Source organism: Salpingoeca rosetta, assembly GCF_000188695.1.
Source record: "Salpingoeca rosetta unplaced genomic scaffold supercont1.33, whole genome shotgun sequence".
Taxonomy (NCBI): domain Eukaryota; class Choanoflagellata; order Craspedida; family Salpingoecidae; genus Salpingoeca; species Salpingoeca rosetta.
The window spans coordinates 431974-449363 of record NW_004754901.1 but is presented as its reverse complement, the minus strand read 5'-3'; the positions used below and the strand labels follow the sequence as shown (position 1 = coordinate 449363).

Sequence of the window (17390 nt, the reverse complement as noted above, 5' to 3'; positions counted from 1 at the left end):
TACACACACACACACACACACACACACACACACACACACACACACACACACACACACACAAACACACATGCACGTGTCCAGATCGTGAAACAGGCAGTGATTGCACATCACGCGCACTTGCTTTCACGCGCACCGACCAACAATCACACACAACGTGTCGTACCAGGCCTCGATGCACACGCGCCATGTGTCCGAGTGCTTGTTGAGCGCAGACTTGACCTTGAGCTTCAGCACCTCTTCAATGAGAAAGGCAGTCGTGCCCTTGACAGTCTTGGTGTGGGCCTTGCTTGCCGTTTTGCCAGACGCACTCCGCAGCTCAGCCACAACGTACACCTCACGTCGCTTTGCCTGTGCTGCTGAGCTTGCTGTCGACCGCACACTGCCAACACCGTCACCCCCTCTGTCCGGTGACACGTGTGTGTGGACGATGGCACCATCAACTCGGATCACAGGGCTGTGTGGCTCGCACATGCTTGCCGGCCGGCTGTTGCTGGTGTCGCTGCTGCTCACGCTTGTCGCGGTTGTCGTGCGTGACATGCGCCTGCCGTCTCGGTGCTGCTCCGCTTGTTGTTGTTCCTGCTGATGTTGCTGCTGTTGCTGTTGTTGTGCTGTAATTGAGCTTGCAGTTGTGGTGGGCGTGATGGTGCTGCTGGTTGCCGTTGGAGACGCTGTCTGGGGTGAAGAGTTGATTGCAGTTGTTGGGGCGGTAGTGGCGCTGTCGGTGGCAGTCATACCACCACCCGCAGCAACAGTTGGAGTAGCAGCAGAAGTAGAAGTAGCAGCGTCTGCGCCCTGCTTGTCTTGCTGGGTGGTGGAAGCCATGTCTGCAGCCGATATGCCGACCATCAATGGGTGGGACCGGCGGTGCGTCACGCGGCGATCTGTGTGCCGCCGAAAGGAGAATTCGGGTGTGCTCATGGAGAGGGCAATGCCTGAGCCGCGTCGAGACGTTGACTCGCCGTCTTGCTGTGGCTGTTGTTGTTGCTGTTGTTGTTGTTGCTGCTGCTGCTGCTGCTGCTGCTGCTGCTGCTGCTGCTGTGCTTGGCTGTCGTCCGAGTCACCGGCGTTGCTATCAGGCATGGTGGGCTCGTTGGCGGGGGAGGAAAGGACGGATGATGGCGATGAGGATCGTGAGGTGAACACGGAAATGGAGCTGTGTCGCTTGTCTGTTGTTGCGGGCGGGGAAACACTTGAGCTCGCGCCCTCGAGCCCAGCCACAAACGTGATGTACTCTCCACGGTCCGTTTCCATCGGCAGCTTCACTTCTCCGTTCTCATTGGGTAAGAGCAAACCGCCCTCATCAACCAGCGGCTGCTGCTGCGTTTGCTGCTGCTGCTGCTGCTGCTGCTGCTGCTGCTGCTGCTGCTGTTGTTGTTGTTGTTGTTGTTGTTGTTGTTGTTGTTGTTGTTGTTGTTGTTGTTGTTGTTGTTGGTTGCGCATCTGTTTGACGATGTGGCGGGGGTCGACGGTGGTGACGGGCGCCGGCAGATGCACGCCCTTGACCAGCAGGTGGAGCCGCTTTGTTGTGGAAACATACTGCAGTTCGAAGTCCACATCGCCACGGCCAAGCAAGCGCTCGCGGTCGCCTGCACTGCCGCTCCGGCGCATGCTTCTCGACTTTGTTGGGGCAATGGTTTGATGTTGCTGTCTCGGGAATGAGAATATGGACGATTGTAAGATGTGGAAGCGTGCGTGTGTGTGTGTGTGCTGTGTGTGTGTGTGCGTGCGTGCGAGTGTATGGCTTCGTATGCGTTGCCTGCGTGATTGAGAAGTGCTACAACACAAGCTGAGAGCACCAGGTCAAGTCAACGACGAAGAAGAACCACCTTCACCCTGACACACAGCAGCGGATGGGAAAACTGCACGACTGAAATTGACGAAGCTGCTGCCTGGCATTGTATGAACGGGGTGTGTGAAAATCTGCTGTGCCTTCCAACAACTGTCCCGTACGTTGAAAGAACAAGGCTGGAGGAAGAAAAAAAAAGAAAAAAAGAAAGGCAACAGAGAGGATCGAACTCCCATTTTGAGATTCAGAGTCTCATGTACTAGCCATTATACTATGTCGCCGCTTACATTCGGGTCCGCTGGACTTCTGTGACGGCTGCGGCCAAAATGACATCATAGACACGATAGTAGCGAAGAGAGTCTGTGTGTGATTTGCAACAGTGGGAGCTGGAGTTCTGCAAGTGTGTTGTGTCCTCGCACAGACACATCCACTGCACCTTTGAGCACGGTGCTTGCAATACTTCTTCGCGAGTTCGCTGCGGGCATTCCTACGCCCCAAGCACAGCAAGCACAGCAAGCACAGCAAGCACAGCAAGCACAGCAAGCACAGCAACAACGCAGCCAGCTTCTGCAACATTATTTGAAATATGTAAAATTCTCCTCATATACCATCAAGATGACGGCCGCGTAGTATAATGGCTAGTACATGAGACTCTGAATCTCAAAATGGGAGTTCGATCCTCTCCGTGGCCTCACCTTTTTTTTTGCCAGCCTCACAGCTGCTTGGGGGATTTCGTGCAAAGTCACGGTCATTTTTCCCCACTCGCACCCTTCAGACCAAGCAAAGCGCTCGGCTGGCGCGTTCGCACACAACACACAACACCAACACCAGCAGCGCCAACCACCCTCCACGCAGCCACGCTTGCCTCAACAACAGTTGCTTGGGGTTGTCAATGCTCAGCCAGAACGACAAGAGGCAAGCCACACCTTCGACATACGTACAGCTGTAGGTTGTCGCTGTCTCGACACAGCACACCATGTCATCGGGGCGTGCATCGCGCTCAGACAGCAGCGGCGACGTTGGTGAGACGCGGTGCGTGTGCTGCTACCGTCACAATGATGAGTCCATGGTGTGCTGCGACTCGTGCAACGTCTGGCAGCACATTGCCTGCTTCGAAGACATCGACACAGATGATATCCCCGAGGTCTACCTCTGCGAGAGGTGCAAGCCAAGGTCTGTACATATGTACGTCGTGTTTTGTGTGTGTGTGTGTGTTGTGTTGTGTTCATGTGAACGTCGTGTTTTGTGTGTGTGTGTGTGTGTGTGTGTTGTGTTGTGTTCATGTGAACGTCGTGTGTTGCGTGCATATGTACATCGTGTGTTGTGTTGTGTGTGTGTGTGTGTGTTGTGTGTGATTTGTGTTTGTACGTTCCTTGTGTCGTGCGTCCTGTGCTGTCTGTGCTGTTGTGGCCTCTGTGTGGCTGCATCTCTGCAACACGGTGCTGCTGTTTCTGTTTTGCTGCACGGTGTCCCGCCCACCCCCTTTGCGGTGTTCTCCCTCCATGTCGACCTGCCACCTTTTCACTCCTTCTGCCAACACAACGTGTTCACCTCGCTCGTGTCGACCCTTGCTCTCCACAACGACTTCCTCGTGCATCATTCGACAGGCAAGTGGACATGCTGCGGGCCATGCGAATCCAGGACAAGAAGGCGCGTGCGCTGGCGCGGCGACGAAAGCGCATGCCGTTGCCAGAGCCCATCCAGGCAACGCCCTTCCAAGAAACAAATGTCCTCGAGCTCTCGTACGTCACTCCTCGCAACAACAACAGCAACACAACCTGCACATGCTCAACTTCACTCGTACCTGTGCGCACAGCACACGCAAACACACATTAACACATGCGAACACACGCAAACACACCACTTCCCGTCAATATGTGACATGAATTCGGAGCACAAGCCCACCGAATTCCCGCCATCTCCAACTCTCACGCCCTCGCCCGTGTTGCACTTGCGTTTTGCAGAGCACCCGCCAAAGCGGCCGTTGCGAAGAACATCGAGATTAATCAGCTGGATGACATCACAGAGTTTATCAAGGACCAGGACCACCACGTTGTCCAACATCACACCATTGTCTCCGGCAAACAGGTGCGCTCATACACGTTGAATCCTGTGCACTCACATGGGCTGCTGTCGTTTCTGCAACACTCCTTCCACTGGCTTGCTTTCTGCACACCGTCACAACCACAAACGTAACCACCACCAACTCAACCGCGCGCGTCTCGCTTTTGCTGCTGTCTGCCTGGCTGCCTGCCTGGCTGCCTGCCTGCAGGCGCTGTTTGTGCAAGAGGACGTGCCAAAGGGGGCGCCAATCACGGTTGTATCTGGCCGCTTGTGCCTGCGCTCGGAGTTAGCCAAGCAGTACAAGTTGGAGGACACGTTTCTCCCCTATGTTATCTTCTTCGACACGGCCGGCCTCTCCCTGGCTGTCGACGCCACGTGAGCTTGGCGGCAGCGTGCGTGTGTGTGTGTGTGCATGTCTGCATGTATGCGTGTGTGTATGTGTGTGTATGCGTGTGTGTATGTGTGTGTATATGTGTGTGTGCGTGTGTGTGTATGTGTGTATGTGTGTGTGTGCGTGTGTTTCTGTCGATGCCACTAAGCTTGTTGCACAAGCTGTCTTCTCACCCTGTGCTCGTGATGGGTCCACACTCTGCCTCCAATACCTTTCTTTGCATCCCTTCCCCAATCTCCCTCCCTCCCTTCCCCCCTCCTTCCGTTTCTCAGCACGCGAGGGTCTATTGCGCGCTATGTGCGGCGGGCGTGCGATGCGTCGGCGTCGCTGGGCGTGTTCCAGGCCCGCGGCCGCCTGGCCCTTGCCCTTACGGCATCACGCAATCTGCCCAAGGGCGCGGAGGTGACCATCCCCTTTGATGTGGACTGGGCGTCCGTCTCCTACCTCCTCGACTGCGCATGCGGCTCCTCCCTCTGCCAAGGTACAGCAGCAACAATGGCGGTCGCTGTGTGGACGGTGTGTGTGTGTGCGTGTGTGCGTGTGCGTGTGTGCGCGTGTGTGTGTGTGCGTGTGCGTGTGCGTGTGTGCGCGTGTGTGTGTGTGCGTGTGTGTGTGCGTGTTTGAGTGAGTGTGCAAGTGTGCGTGTTCATTCATGGCTTGCCTTTGTCCCTGAATGTAATCCCCACTTTCACCGTCACCAACCTACCCCACCGCCACCATCACCGTCTCTCTTGCCGCCAGTCGCGAAAGCGATGAAGCGGCGGCAGCGGTCGTTGGCTGCAAAGGGACCACGCCGCCCACAGCCGAAGCAACAGCGACAGCCGAAGCAACCCAAGCAGCCAAAGCAGCCGAAGCAGCAGTCAAAATCAGTGCGTTTGGCACACTTGAAAGTGTCTCGTGGAGAGATGGGGGAGGGGCGTGGACGGGATGTGGGAGGGGTTGGATGGAGGGTGCTGTCATGATTGATGTCATGATTGCCGACAGTTACACAGCACTGCTGCTCCCTCGCCATGCACTCACACCGTAAACCTCCAATCCCAACCCCAACCTGCTCACTTACACAATCACCCACCCCCACCACGTATTTGCGCTGGTTCAGGTGTCGTCTGTGCCTGAATCACCAGCAGGCACGCCGACTGCCCGCATGTCACGCGAGGAGCGCAAGCTCATGATGTCTCTCAGACGCATCGATGAGGCGTGTGGTGAGGTGGCAAAGCAGCAGCAGCAACAGCACACACCGGCAGGTGCGCACCCATGGTGTTCATGTGTATTGGATTGTGCGTGTACGTGTGGTATGTGAACATGCACTGAACTCTTGCATTACTCATTTCACCCCCACCACCCTCACCTACCTCCCTCACCACCACCACCACCACCACCACCACCACCGTCATTATCATCACGTGTGTCCTGCATGATGGCTGCTGCTTGCTGCTGCTGCTGAAGGCGGTTCTGAAGCGCGGGCGTCGGAGGGGCGCCGGTCGAGCGGCGGAAAGGGCCGCAGAGCATCCTCCGCAAAGCCTGCAAGGTAACGTGCATGTTCATGCACGTACACACACATGCACAAACACATGCTTGCGCGCACATTGGCTGAATGCATGGGCACATCGTTCGATTGCGTACGGCATGCAAGCCACTCACAGCTGACCTCACGCCCCTCCCAACCACCTACAACCACCTCCTCCACCGCCTCCACCTCCACCTACAACCACCTCCTCCACCTACAACCACCTCCCCCGTTCCCATTGTGTCGATGGTACAGCGGCGGCACGAAAGGGCGTCGGCCTGCGTCACTGCATCTGCAGATGAACCCGCTGGCTGATGCTGCTGGTCGCCTGCCCTCTTCGCCCTCCCTCATCTCCGCATCGGCGTCAGCATCAGCACTAACGCCCGGGTACAACTACGACGCGCGGGCGATGGATGCCTTCCCCGACCCCCCGCACGGGCGAAGTGGCGGCGGTGGTGGGGGTGTTGGTCGTCGTAGCCGTCGCCGCCGCAACAGCACCCCGCATAAGGAGGAGCTGGAGAACTACAACACCATCAGCAGCGCCAGCCAGACCCCGTTTGCCGCCTACCACAACGACGCTTGCGAAATTCTCTCTGATGTACGTTGCTCGCTGACTTGCTTCGTCTTACCTGTGCATTTTTCATGGACGTTGAACGAACGCGCGCGCGCGCGTGTGTTCCAGCCCTTTGCCCCTATAATCACAAGTTTACTCGCCTACACGCTGTGCTTCCTGTTCCTCACTAGCTCCCCAAACTCGCCAAACTCACCACGCCCACCACCACCACCATGTACGCAGCTGCTGTTCCAAGGGCTGAAGGGGCGCATCAGCAAGGCTGCGCGGCCATTTGAGTACAGCAGCCCGCACGTTGGCCGTGTGGTGGCCGTCGCCTTTGAACGCGCTCCGCAGGGCGGGGTGTATGCTCGCAAGAAGTACATGAGCCAGTGGATGCCGGAGTGTGTGCCGAGTCTCGACACGGACGACCTCACACCCTCAACCACCCCCGTAGCATCAACAGCAGCCGCCACAGCCCCAATGACACCAACAACAACAACAACACCGTCAACAACGCATCCTCAGCAACAGAGCCATGGGCAGCAAGCGAAGATGGCAAGCAACCCCTCCACTAACGCAGCGCCCAACGCAAAGACCAACGCTCATTCCAGCACAACCGCCAACGCGGGTGGCGACGGGGAGGCGGCGCGCAGGGTGCGGTTTGCGATTGACGGCAGCAGGTCCAGCCCGAACTGTGGCGGTGTTGGCCCATCGCGTTTGGGTGACGACGACAACGACAACGACAACGACGACTGCGTCAGCAACAGCAGCACCAGCACACGCCGCAACAGCGCCCAGGACGCCAGCGCCACCAACACCACCACCAACAACACCACCACACTCTCATCGTCCACAGGAACTACAGGCGCCACCACCCACACCCACACGAACAACGCGAACGCGAGCACAACGAGCAGCACCGCGGCATCGGCGCTGTCGTGGTCGTGGTGGTGGTCGAAGGAGAGTGCAACGCCTGGCATGACGGCTGAGCCCGCCGCGCAGCCTGTTCCCTTTGTCAGCTTCAAGGAGAGGTTGCGACGATCGCTGCGCACAGTACAGGCCGCCCACCCTGCAACCACCGCTGATGGTGGTCGTGATGATGGCCAGGATGGTGCTGTGACTGGCACGATGAATGCAGCACCAGCAGCAGCCACGACGACGGCCATGGACACGGCCCCTGATGCTGCACACTCTGGCGTCAAAGCCGAGAGCGAAAGCGCTGCTGGGACACCTCGCACGCAGCAGCAACTACAACAGCATCAACAACCACTACTACCGCAGCAGCAGCAGCAGCAGCAGCAGCAGCAGCAGCGTGTTGTACAGGTGAAGCAGGAGCCTCCCATGCTTGGAGTCAAGACCGTAGCAGCACCATTGGTCACGACACCACAAACAGGAGCAACGAGTGCTTCAGGAATAACTGCGGGCAGCAGTGCCACAACCACAACGACGACCACCGCCACCACTAATGTTGTTGCACCTGGGGCCGTGGTGAGCCAGATGCCATCCAGACCGGCTGTGCACCGCAATGTGCATGGCCTGCGGGTGAATGCATCTGCACCACCATCAATTGTGGACGGTGCAACGTCGCCTGGCGTGTCGTCACCGCTGTCGGCACAGGGGTCGTCTGTGTTCCTCCCCGACTCACCGGCATCCTCCTCCCCAGCAGCGCCCAGCTCCCCATCGTCGCTGCCGTCACCAATGCTGCTGCAACAACAACAACAACAACAACAACAACAACAACAACAACAACAACAACAACAACAACAACAACAACAACAACAACAACAACAACAACAACAACAACCAGACCACCACCCCCACCAGAAACACAAGAGCGGGCGCGTTGCGGAGCTGAAGGCAGAGGCGATCCCGACACCATCAAACGCAGCAGCAGCAGCAGCAGCAGCAAAATCAGCGACACCGTCGTCGCCTGCAGCGCCAGCATCAACGGCAGCGCGTGGTAGCCCTGCATCTGGGAGGAAACGCAAGTTGTCGCTGGCAGACTACCTGAAGCGCCGCGGCCTTTCAAAACCCACCCCACCTTCATCGCCATCGCCATCATCATCATCATCATCATCGCTTGCATCTGCTACGGCATCGGCTACAGCCACCAAGTCGCCAGCGGCAGCACCAAAGACGACATCTCCAGCGGTCGCGACGAGTCACGGGAGCGGTGCAGCTTCGAACACAAAGGCTGCCCCAGCTAGCACAGAGGCTGCCCCAGCTAGCACAAAGGCTGCCCCAGCTAGCACACCTTCAGCCACCATGCCTGCCACAACTACAAAGGCGCCTGCGACGCCTGCGAAAGCGTCTTCAGCCACCACGGGTGTCGCTGCGCCTTCTACAGCAACACCGGTTGCTGCATCCACAACACCAACAGCAACAACAGCAGCAACAACAACAACAACAACACCTGCTACTGCTGCTGCTGCTGCTGCTGCTGCTGCTGCTGCTGCTGACAGAGCGCATGACAGTTCCCAGCCACCACAGGCAGCAGCACCGGCTGCGACTGCAACCACCGCAGCAAAGCCAGAACCTTCCACAAAAACACCAAAACAAACTCCCAAACCAACCGCAGCGAAGCCAAAATCAATGGCAAAGGCGGCTGAGGCTGCGGCTGTTCCGCAATCCCGTGCTGCAAAGGACGACGCCAAGACGGCTTCAGGTGCTGTTGTGACACCGAAGGAAGCAAGCAGTGATGCCGGCCCAGCGTCTTCGAGCAACACGACACGAGCAACAGCACCACCACCTGTGAGTGATGAAGGCAACAAGGAACAGCAGCCGGTCGCTGCCAAATCGCAAGAAGCGACGCAGCTGCCACAGACACGCAAGAAGGTGCAGGCGCAGCAGAAGCAACAGCCCCCTTACACACAGGACGACAGGGCTGGGGTGGCATCAAAGGTACAGGAGCACAAGCAGTCGACCAAACGACCTCAGGAAGAGCAGCCGCAGCAGCAGCAGCCGGAGCAGCAGCAGCAGCAGCCAGGGGCAAGTGAGAAGACACAGGAAGCAGATGCCAAGGCGCTGTCTTCTTCTTCCGCTGCTACTGCCGCTCTAGTGACTGATGAAGCGAAGCAGGCTGCGGTGAAACAAACCAAGAAGCAAGATGAGTTCACCGCAAGCGGCACGGGCACAGCCGACACGACAACTGCACGAAAGACCAAGACACTCCACACAACAGCAGCAGCTGCAGCAGCAGCAGGTGGTGGCGCTGATGTTGTTGTTGAGCAGACGCAAAGCGCCGCACAACAACAGGAAGCGCAACAAGAGCAGCAGCAGCAGCAGAAAGTGCAGCAAGAGTGTGACGAAAAGGCGCAGGAAAGCAGCCCGCAGCAGCGGAAGAGCGGAGCCACGCCCGTGCATACGGCTCAGCCTGCATTGGCCACTGCCACCTCAACGCACGCGACCCTGCCTGCTGTCAAGACTACGGCAACCGCACCTGCGCCCACGTATGATGTCGATGGCGACCGTGATGATCGTGCTGATCGTGCTGGTCGTGACGATGCTGGTGAGCAGCCACGAAAGCGCGCGAAACAGCGGGCGCCTTCGCCAAGTGATGATGGCGCAACCGCTGTGGAACGAAACGCACGTGCGGGTGCGATGACAGCAGCGGTAGCGGGCGGCGATCAAGTCAAGCAGAGTGCTGCGGCGCCTGCAAGCAGCGGTGCTGATAATGCTGCTGCCACCGGTGCTGCTGGTGATGATGAAAATGCAGACGACGAATTCAAACCAGCACCACCACCACCAGCAAAGGTAACAACACCACCAGCCACACCAGCAGCCAAAACATCTGCAGCGCAACCATCACCGCCATCTGCCACGGAGCAGCCGGCGCCACCAGCAAAGGCCGGTCGCGGTGATGATGATGATGATGATGATGTTGCTGCCGCTGCTGCTGATAACCCAGCACTAGCAGAAACAGCAGCAACAGCAACAGAGGCGCCACACGAGACACCCACTGCAACAACGTCGCAGCCGTCAGCAGTGCGAGCGGCCCTTGCTGACTCTGGCAAGCGTGACGTGCCTGCTGACACTGCTGGTGTGGATCGGCAGCCCTCACTGGATGCAGGATCCGAACAGCCGCCCAAGCGCGCGAAGCGCTCAGCTCCGCCCACAGACGCGCAGGAGCACACAAGCCAACGCGAACAACAGCAACAGCAACGGCGACAGCGGCGGCGGCGCATGGGATCAACGGCATCATCGTCCAGTGGACGGCCGTCGCGGGAATCGTCGCGCCCACGCTCCCGCCGCCCCTCACGTGCGCACACGCCAACAGAGGACAGGTCTGCCACCACGACCACCATGTCCGCCACGTCTGCTGCTGCGGCCACCACGGCGGCCACCACGGCGACGACGACTGCTAGCACGAGCCGGGCTGGGAGCAGCAGGGCGAGCCGGGCCAGCAGCAGGAGCGGCAGTGTGTCACGCAGCGGAAGCCGCCGGCGCTGGCGAAGAAACATGTCTCCACCGCCGCCACCGCCGCCACCTCATGACAGGAGCAGGGACAGGGATGGAGACCAGGTACCGCTTGACCGAGAGCGGGACCGTGGTGACAGGGACAGAGAACGCAGCATGCGCGACTTGGAGCCTGGACGCGATCGTGAGCGTGAGCGTGAGCGCGGCAGCCGCATGCCGCCACCGGCCTCTGCGTCCACTTCGACGACTTCTGCGTCTTCCGCAGCTCGCCCTGGTGGTGATCGGGACTGGCCCCGGGACAGGGACAGAGACAAGGACCGCGACCGTGACCGCGACCGTGACCGTGGGTATGACCGTCGCCTGTGGAGTCGGCTTGGTGACACGAATGGCCCACCATCGTCGTCGTCATCTCCGCCGCCACCACCGCACCCGGCGGCCGGCACCTGGCCACGTGATCGTGACCGTGATCGTGACCGTGACCGCGACCGTTATGGTGGTCGTGACCACATGTGGGGACGCGATTCTGGCCCACCGCCGCCACCGGGACCACCGCCACCAGGGGGACCACCTCTGCCATACGAAAGAGACCGTGAGCGTGAACGCGAGCGCGAATGGGATCTGCGGGACCGTGGGCGTGAGCGGGACTGGGGCGATCGCGGCGGTGTCGGCGGCTGGGAGCGCATGCACGACCGACCAGGCTGGGATCGTGATCGTGATCGTGACCGTGACCGTGAAAGGGGACGTGATTTGATGCGTGACCCGCGCGACTGGGACCGAGACAGAGACAGGGACAGCGATAGGGAACGCGATCGGGAGTGGGACCGGGACAGGAGAGACATGCGGCGGTATGGGCGCGCGCCGCCGCCACCGCCAGGGCTTCGCGATGACGGTCGACGGTGGGAAGAAGGCCCCCCACCACCAGGCCTGGCGGGCCCGCCAGGGCCAGCACCACCGGCAGGGCCGCCACCGCACCACCACCCCATGTACGGGCCACCGCCGCCATCCTACCGCCGCCCGTACCCACCACACCACCCGTACCCTCCTCCGCACCACCACCCCCACCCCCACCACCACCACCCACGGCACCCCGCTGGACGCGGTGCGTCTCCGCCAGCAACACCGCCACGTGCGCCGTCCATCCCCTCGTCGTCTGCGTCCCCGCAGCGCGATGACGGCCGGCAGGGCATACACGCCCGCCCGCCCCCAGCGGCCCGCGCAGCGTCCCTCTCGCCGGGAAGAACACCGCCGCCAGCAGCCACAAGCGGCGGCAGCGGCGGTGGCGGCAGCGAGGGCGGTCGTGGCCGTGGCCGCGGTCGCTTTACCAGCAGGTTTAGGCGCGGTGGCGGGTGGCGCGGCAGAGATGCAGAGCTGGACAGGGAGCGGGAGAGAGACTGGGACAGGGACAGGGACAGGGACCCGCGTGATTGGGACCTGAGAGAGGAGTGGCTGGAACGCCGGCGCTTTTCGCCGCCCCCATACCGCTATCCCACTGGCGATGATGGTGCTCGCCCGCGCAAGGCCGACGACAGGCATGATGCAGCCCCACCGCCACCACCGCCACCACCACCACCACCACCTGGAGCGCACGCGTACCGCCGCGACTATGGCAGCCCCCTTCGCCTGCGTCGCCGCTCTCGTTCTGCGTCCCCACCGCCACCACCACCACCACCACCGCCACTACCATCGTCGTCAACGTCCAGCGTACTGCAGGGTGAGGGCCGTGGTGGCAGGTACTGGTCGGTCCCGCGTGATGAGCGACGCGAGCGAAGCGCAAGCCCGCGCAGGCACCCCCAGCGCAGGTGATCTTGCTGAGAGGGGAGCACAAGCGTGCGAGGGAAAGGGCACGCAGTGGGTGACCCAAAAGCAGAGTGGGACAAAGGACAGCGGGTGTTTGCTCATCAGAGCGCGTGCGCGTTTGTGATGACTGTTGATGTCCTTTTGCGCGTCTTGTTGTGCGTTTGTTGTGTGTGTTTGCTTGTGCGTTCCGTTTCGTTGGTTTCCTGCTGGCCACCTCGTACTTGGCAGCCACCAAACAAGGGGCAGCGTGAGATAGTGTGTGTGTGTGTGTGTGTGTGTGTGTGTGTGTGTGTGTGTGTGTGTGTGCAGGCAGTGTACGAAACGCAGGGGCGGGTTTTTGTGTGCGGTCGAGAGCGTGTTAGCATAGTGTGTGTGTGCGTGTTTGCTGCATTCCTTCATTTCTGTGTGATCTTCACAAGTTTGTTGTTCTCAGTCGTCAGTCCATACACGGTGTTACATACACATGCAACGGCGGAACGAAGCGATCAGAGAGATGCATAATGCTTGGGGAAGGGGAGATGAAAGCGCCTCGACGTGGTGTTGACGATGGCGTGGACGACGTGTATGTGTGACACGATGTGTGACATGATGTGACGTGACGTGATGACAACGTCCCACAAGAACAAGAAAAAAAAAAAAAAGCAAACGCACAAAGGGCGATGCCCTGACGTGTTCCATGTGCATTGCTGGCTGTGATGACGAGGTCATGTGTGATACTACTGTGACCTTCCTTCCTCAGCTAGCACAGCCGCCAGCGGCTTCGCCCAGCGATCAGAGTTGACGGATCGAAGCCACCAGCCGTTATCGGCGTGTGAAGACGCGAGTGTTGCCGTTTTGCTTCCTTGCTGCTATGGAGTTGCTTCTTGTCGTCTACTCGCCCTCACGCGCTCTCAGCTGCCCAGCGACGCAAATTTCTGTTGGGGATGTGTTTGATGCTCCCAGCAATAACACACCTACTGCACGTGCCATCCATCGTACATTCCTTGTGCTTTTTGGCGTTGCCAAACGTGGTCGACCAGTCGAGGTGTATTTCATGTGTGACTCACATACACACACACACACACACAAACAACACACACATACACACACACACACGCACACACACACACACACATACACATGCATATGAAGTATGAACCAGAGGGGACTGAAAGCCTAAAGCTCCTCGTTCTGCAGGCGAGCGCTTTCCCTGAGACCGTGGCGGGCCCAGTACTCAAGCTCAGCATACGCGGCAGTGCCGTGCCGCTTCACCTCGCCAAGGTGCGCATAGATCTGGTGGGTGTATGTGCACGTGTATGTGTGAGGATGTGAGGGTGTGTGTGTGGGGGGGGGAGAGTTGAGACAAGACGATAAGCTGGAAGGTGGGCGAAAACGCACACACAGACAGACAGACAGACAGACAGACGCACACAGACACACAGACGCCACCTTGAGGGAGCCGTGATTGTCTGATCCAGCGGTCATGACGAGATTGTACTTCTGAGCGAGACCGGCAATAATGGCGTGATTCTCCTCATCAATCTCAGAACTGAACGCCTCAATGCCCCACAGCCCGGCGGCTGCTAGGTCGCCAACCCTGTGCGCGCAATAGTGAGCGTGAGTGAGTGAGTGAGTGAGTGAGTGAGTGTGTGTGTGTGTGTGTGTGTGTGTGAGTGAGTGAGTAAGTGAGTGAGTGTGTGAGTGTGTGAGTGAGTGAGTGAATGAGTGAGTGAGTGAGTGAGTGAGTGAGTGAGTGAGTGAGTGTGTGAATGAGTGAGTGAGTGAGTGAGTGTGTGAGTGTGTGTGTGTGTGTAAGATGTTGATACTCGCAATTCACACCACACCCAGGTCGCATCGTACTTGTCGACGAAGACGGTTTTCCACTTTGAGCCGAGCGTGGGCGGATGGGCGAGCACAGCGCGGCCACCTGAACGAAGGGGTGATTGTGTGTTGGTAAGAGGGAGTGTGGGGGAAATGTGGGGAGCAAAGCAACACATGGCACAGTCATTTCACAGACACACACACATACACAGGCAAACAGTCACACAGACGCATGCAAACAGACACACACACACACGCACGTAGACAAACAGACACACCTGCTGCGTTGATGAGTTTGATGGCGTCGATGATTGGGAGCGGGCGGAACGCAATGTCGCGCTTGGCGAGGGTCTGAACACGAGCAGGCGACGGTGATCGTGAGTGGTCATGGCGATGGTCGTCGTGATGGCGAGCATGGTGATGCAGACGGTGATTGGGTTGAATGTTGTGAGTGATAGCAAGGCCCTACCAAATCAGCAACAACAACAACAACAACAACAACAACAACAACAACAACAGCAACAGCAACAACAACAACTTAAACAACAACAACAACAACAACAACAACAACAACTTAAACAACAACAACTTAAACAACAACAACAACAACAACAACAACAACAACTTAAACAACAACTTAAACAACAACAACACCAATCCATCGTGTGTGTACCGCGGAGTGCATGAGGGCTTCCAGCTCAACCCCGGTTTTGCCCTCGCGATCCTCATCGTAGAACACATCACCATCTGCCGTCAGCTGGCGGCACCAATGATTGATGGTGGTGGTGGTGGTTGGTGGCGATAAAGGAAGGGGGAGAGGGCATGAAGGCACACGTGAATGAATGAATGAATGTACATGTCAAGCGACACGCTGCAGCGCAACAGCCATACGGATGCAAACACACACACACACGTACACATAAAAAAGAGGGTCACACATGCAAACATACACACGCACACATACACACACACATACACACACCCAACAGGTACACAGCACCAATCACATTCGCAACACCGCATTGCATGTGCGCGTGTGTGCGCGTGTGCGTGTACGTACCGTTGCAACACCATCGCCTGCGCGTGGGCCAAAGATGAGATCTTCGCGGATGCCGACCACCTCAATCAGGTACGCACTGGTGGATGGACACACGTGTGCAGCGTGAACGGAATGTTTGGAGTGGTGCAACTGCAAGGGTGCATTGACAAGGAAAGGCATCCACAGAGAGGGGGGCGAGCGTGCACACAAACACACACACGCACGCACACACACACACACACACACACACACACACACACACACACACACACACACACACACACAGAGGCACACGCACACAGAGGCACACGTACACACCGGAAGTGTGGGCGGCCGAGAGAAGTTGGCTCCATCAAGTTGGCGTTTTCTTTCGCCCACTCGGCAACCTGACAGCAATAATGAGAGGGGTGGCAAGTGAACACATGTACATACACATACAGACACACATGTATACACACGCACAAACATGCGCGCGAACATACAGACAAACAAACAAACACACACACACACACACACACACACACACACACACACACACACACACACACACACACACACACACACACACACACACACACACACACACAGAGTCATGCGCGCGCAAGGCACCTCATTGACGACGAGGGGTTTAAAGGCGGCGTGGCGATCGGCGGATATGAAGTAGGGTTTGCCCGCGTCCGAAGCCAGCAGCGTGTTGAGGAAGGAGACCATGTTGTTGTTGCGCGTCTCACGGCTCGTCTTGACCTGTACAGTGCAGGTAGTGTGGCAGAGAAGCAGTCGATCAGCGGCACGACAAAGTCAAGTCACAGCAACGAGCAACAATGGGCAGCAATGGGAAGCAATGAAGAGCAATGAAGAGCAACATGTTGCTGCACACACATACACACACATACACAGTCGCATGCACAAGGATGCATGAATGCGGACCTTGGCACATTCGCGCTGCAACGTGACCATCTCGGGGGAGAGCTGGCGTGCACTCCAGGCGGAGTCTGGGAAATAGCCGAGGAGGTGGTGTTCCTTCTTCTCCCACTCAACCGTGATCTCAACGCCAAACCCAACACCAACGCCGGCCTTCTTTGCCGCCTTCTGAATCTCCCGTGTGCGTGGCAAGTCCCGGATCATATCGTGGTCTGTGATCCACAGCGCATCCAGCCCAATGCGTGCAGCCTCCTGTTCGTTGATATTTGGGGTGGGGTGGTGCGTGTGTGTGCGTGTGCGCGTACGTGCGTGAATGTGCGTGCGTGTGTGTGTGTGTGTGTGCGTGTGTGTGCGTGTGCGCGTGCGTGCATGAATGTGCGTGCGTGCGTGTGTGTGTGTGTGTGTGTGTGTGTGTGTGTGTGTGGATGCAAATACACGGGTGCGTACGTATGGTCGTTCTCCTCCTCCCTCCTCCTCCTCCTCCTCCTCCTCCTCCTCCTACTCCTACTCCGCCTCTTCCTTCTTTTTCTTCTGTTCTCCTTTCGTTGCGACCGACCTTGAGCTGCTCCTCTGCTGTGCGATCTCCATCAGACTCCGTGGTGTGACAGTGCATGTCCACCGCAATGTCGTCCATGGATTGTGCAGGCCGCACTGCTGGTCGCAGCGACAGCATCAGCCTGCAAATTGATTTTATGCGCGCACGTGTGTGAGTGTGTGTGTGTGCGTGTGTGTGCGCGCGGAATGGAGGGTCAGCAACAGACACACACAGGCTAACCCACACACCCACACAAAAGAACACACACCCGCACACACACACACACACACACACAAACACACACACACACACACACAACACACACACACACACGACACGCACGCACGCACACACACACACACACACACACACACACACACACACTCACTCACTCACTCACACACACACTCTCTCGCTCTCTTTCTCTCACTCACACGCACTCACCACAGCATAATGGCGACGGCGATGACACTGCCAACCGTGGCGTCCATCCGCCTCACAGCCAACGCAGCCATCTCCACTTCCGCTCTTTTGCTTCCTGTTCGTTCACAACGTCCTTCGCAGACTTTTGTTTTACCAAC

General features: G+C 58.2%; 3 protein-coding genes and 2 non-coding genes across 5 annotated transcripts in view; 2 read left to right on the top strand and 3 right to left on the bottom strand.

The window, feature by feature from the left end:
- The window catches only part of PTSG_10475 (uncharacterized protein), a gene marked incomplete at its 3' end in the record, with an annotated part of 6141 nt that extends 4281 nt beyond the window's left edge, over positions 1-1860 (bottom strand). The window contains exons 1-2 of the mRNA XM_004988798.1: positions 860-1860; positions 164-400 (exon numbers count right to left, since the gene is read on the bottom strand). Of these exons, the coding sequence (XP_004988855.1) occupies positions 164-400; positions 860-1608 (986 nt within the window). The 5' untranslated portion in view covers positions 1609-1860. The remainder of the gene's footprint in view (positions 1-163; positions 401-859) is intronic.
- Positions 1861-1995: 135 nt separating this feature from the next.
- On the bottom strand, positions 1996-2067 carry PTSG_20158. The gene has a single exon. It is a non-coding gene; the product is annotated as a tRNA-Gln (tRNA).
- Positions 2068-2406: 339 nt separating this feature from the next.
- On the top strand, positions 2407-2478 carry PTSG_20157. The gene has a single exon. It is a non-coding gene; the product is annotated as a tRNA-Gln (tRNA).
- Positions 2479-2549: 71 nt separating this feature from the next.
- Positions 2550-12520, top strand: PTSG_10474 (uncharacterized protein; the record flags this gene model as incomplete). Its single annotated transcript, XM_004988797.1, has 10 exons — positions 2550-2959; positions 3394-3528; positions 3751-3874; positions 4059-4225; positions 4514-4722; positions 4983-5110; positions 5341-5485; positions 5688-5769; positions 6004-6346; positions 6545-12520. Exons 1-10 carry the CDS (start codon positions 2763-2765, stop codon positions 12518-12520), a joined length of 7506 nt encoding a protein of 2501 aa, XP_004988854.1. The 5' UTR covers positions 2550-2762.
- Positions 12521-13669: 1149 nt separating this feature from the next.
- Positions 13670-17324, bottom strand: PTSG_10473 (uncharacterized protein; the record flags this gene model as incomplete). Its single annotated transcript, XM_004988796.1, has 11 exons — positions 13670-13786; positions 13943-14090; positions 14354-14420; positions 14593-14665; positions 14988-15071; positions 15375-15450; positions 15672-15739; positions 15963-16097; positions 16281-16526; positions 16831-16951; positions 17254-17324. 11 exons carry the CDS (start codon positions 17322-17324, stop codon positions 13670-13672), a joined length of 1206 nt encoding a protein of 401 aa, XP_004988853.1.
- Positions 17325-17390: the final 66 nt, after the last annotated feature.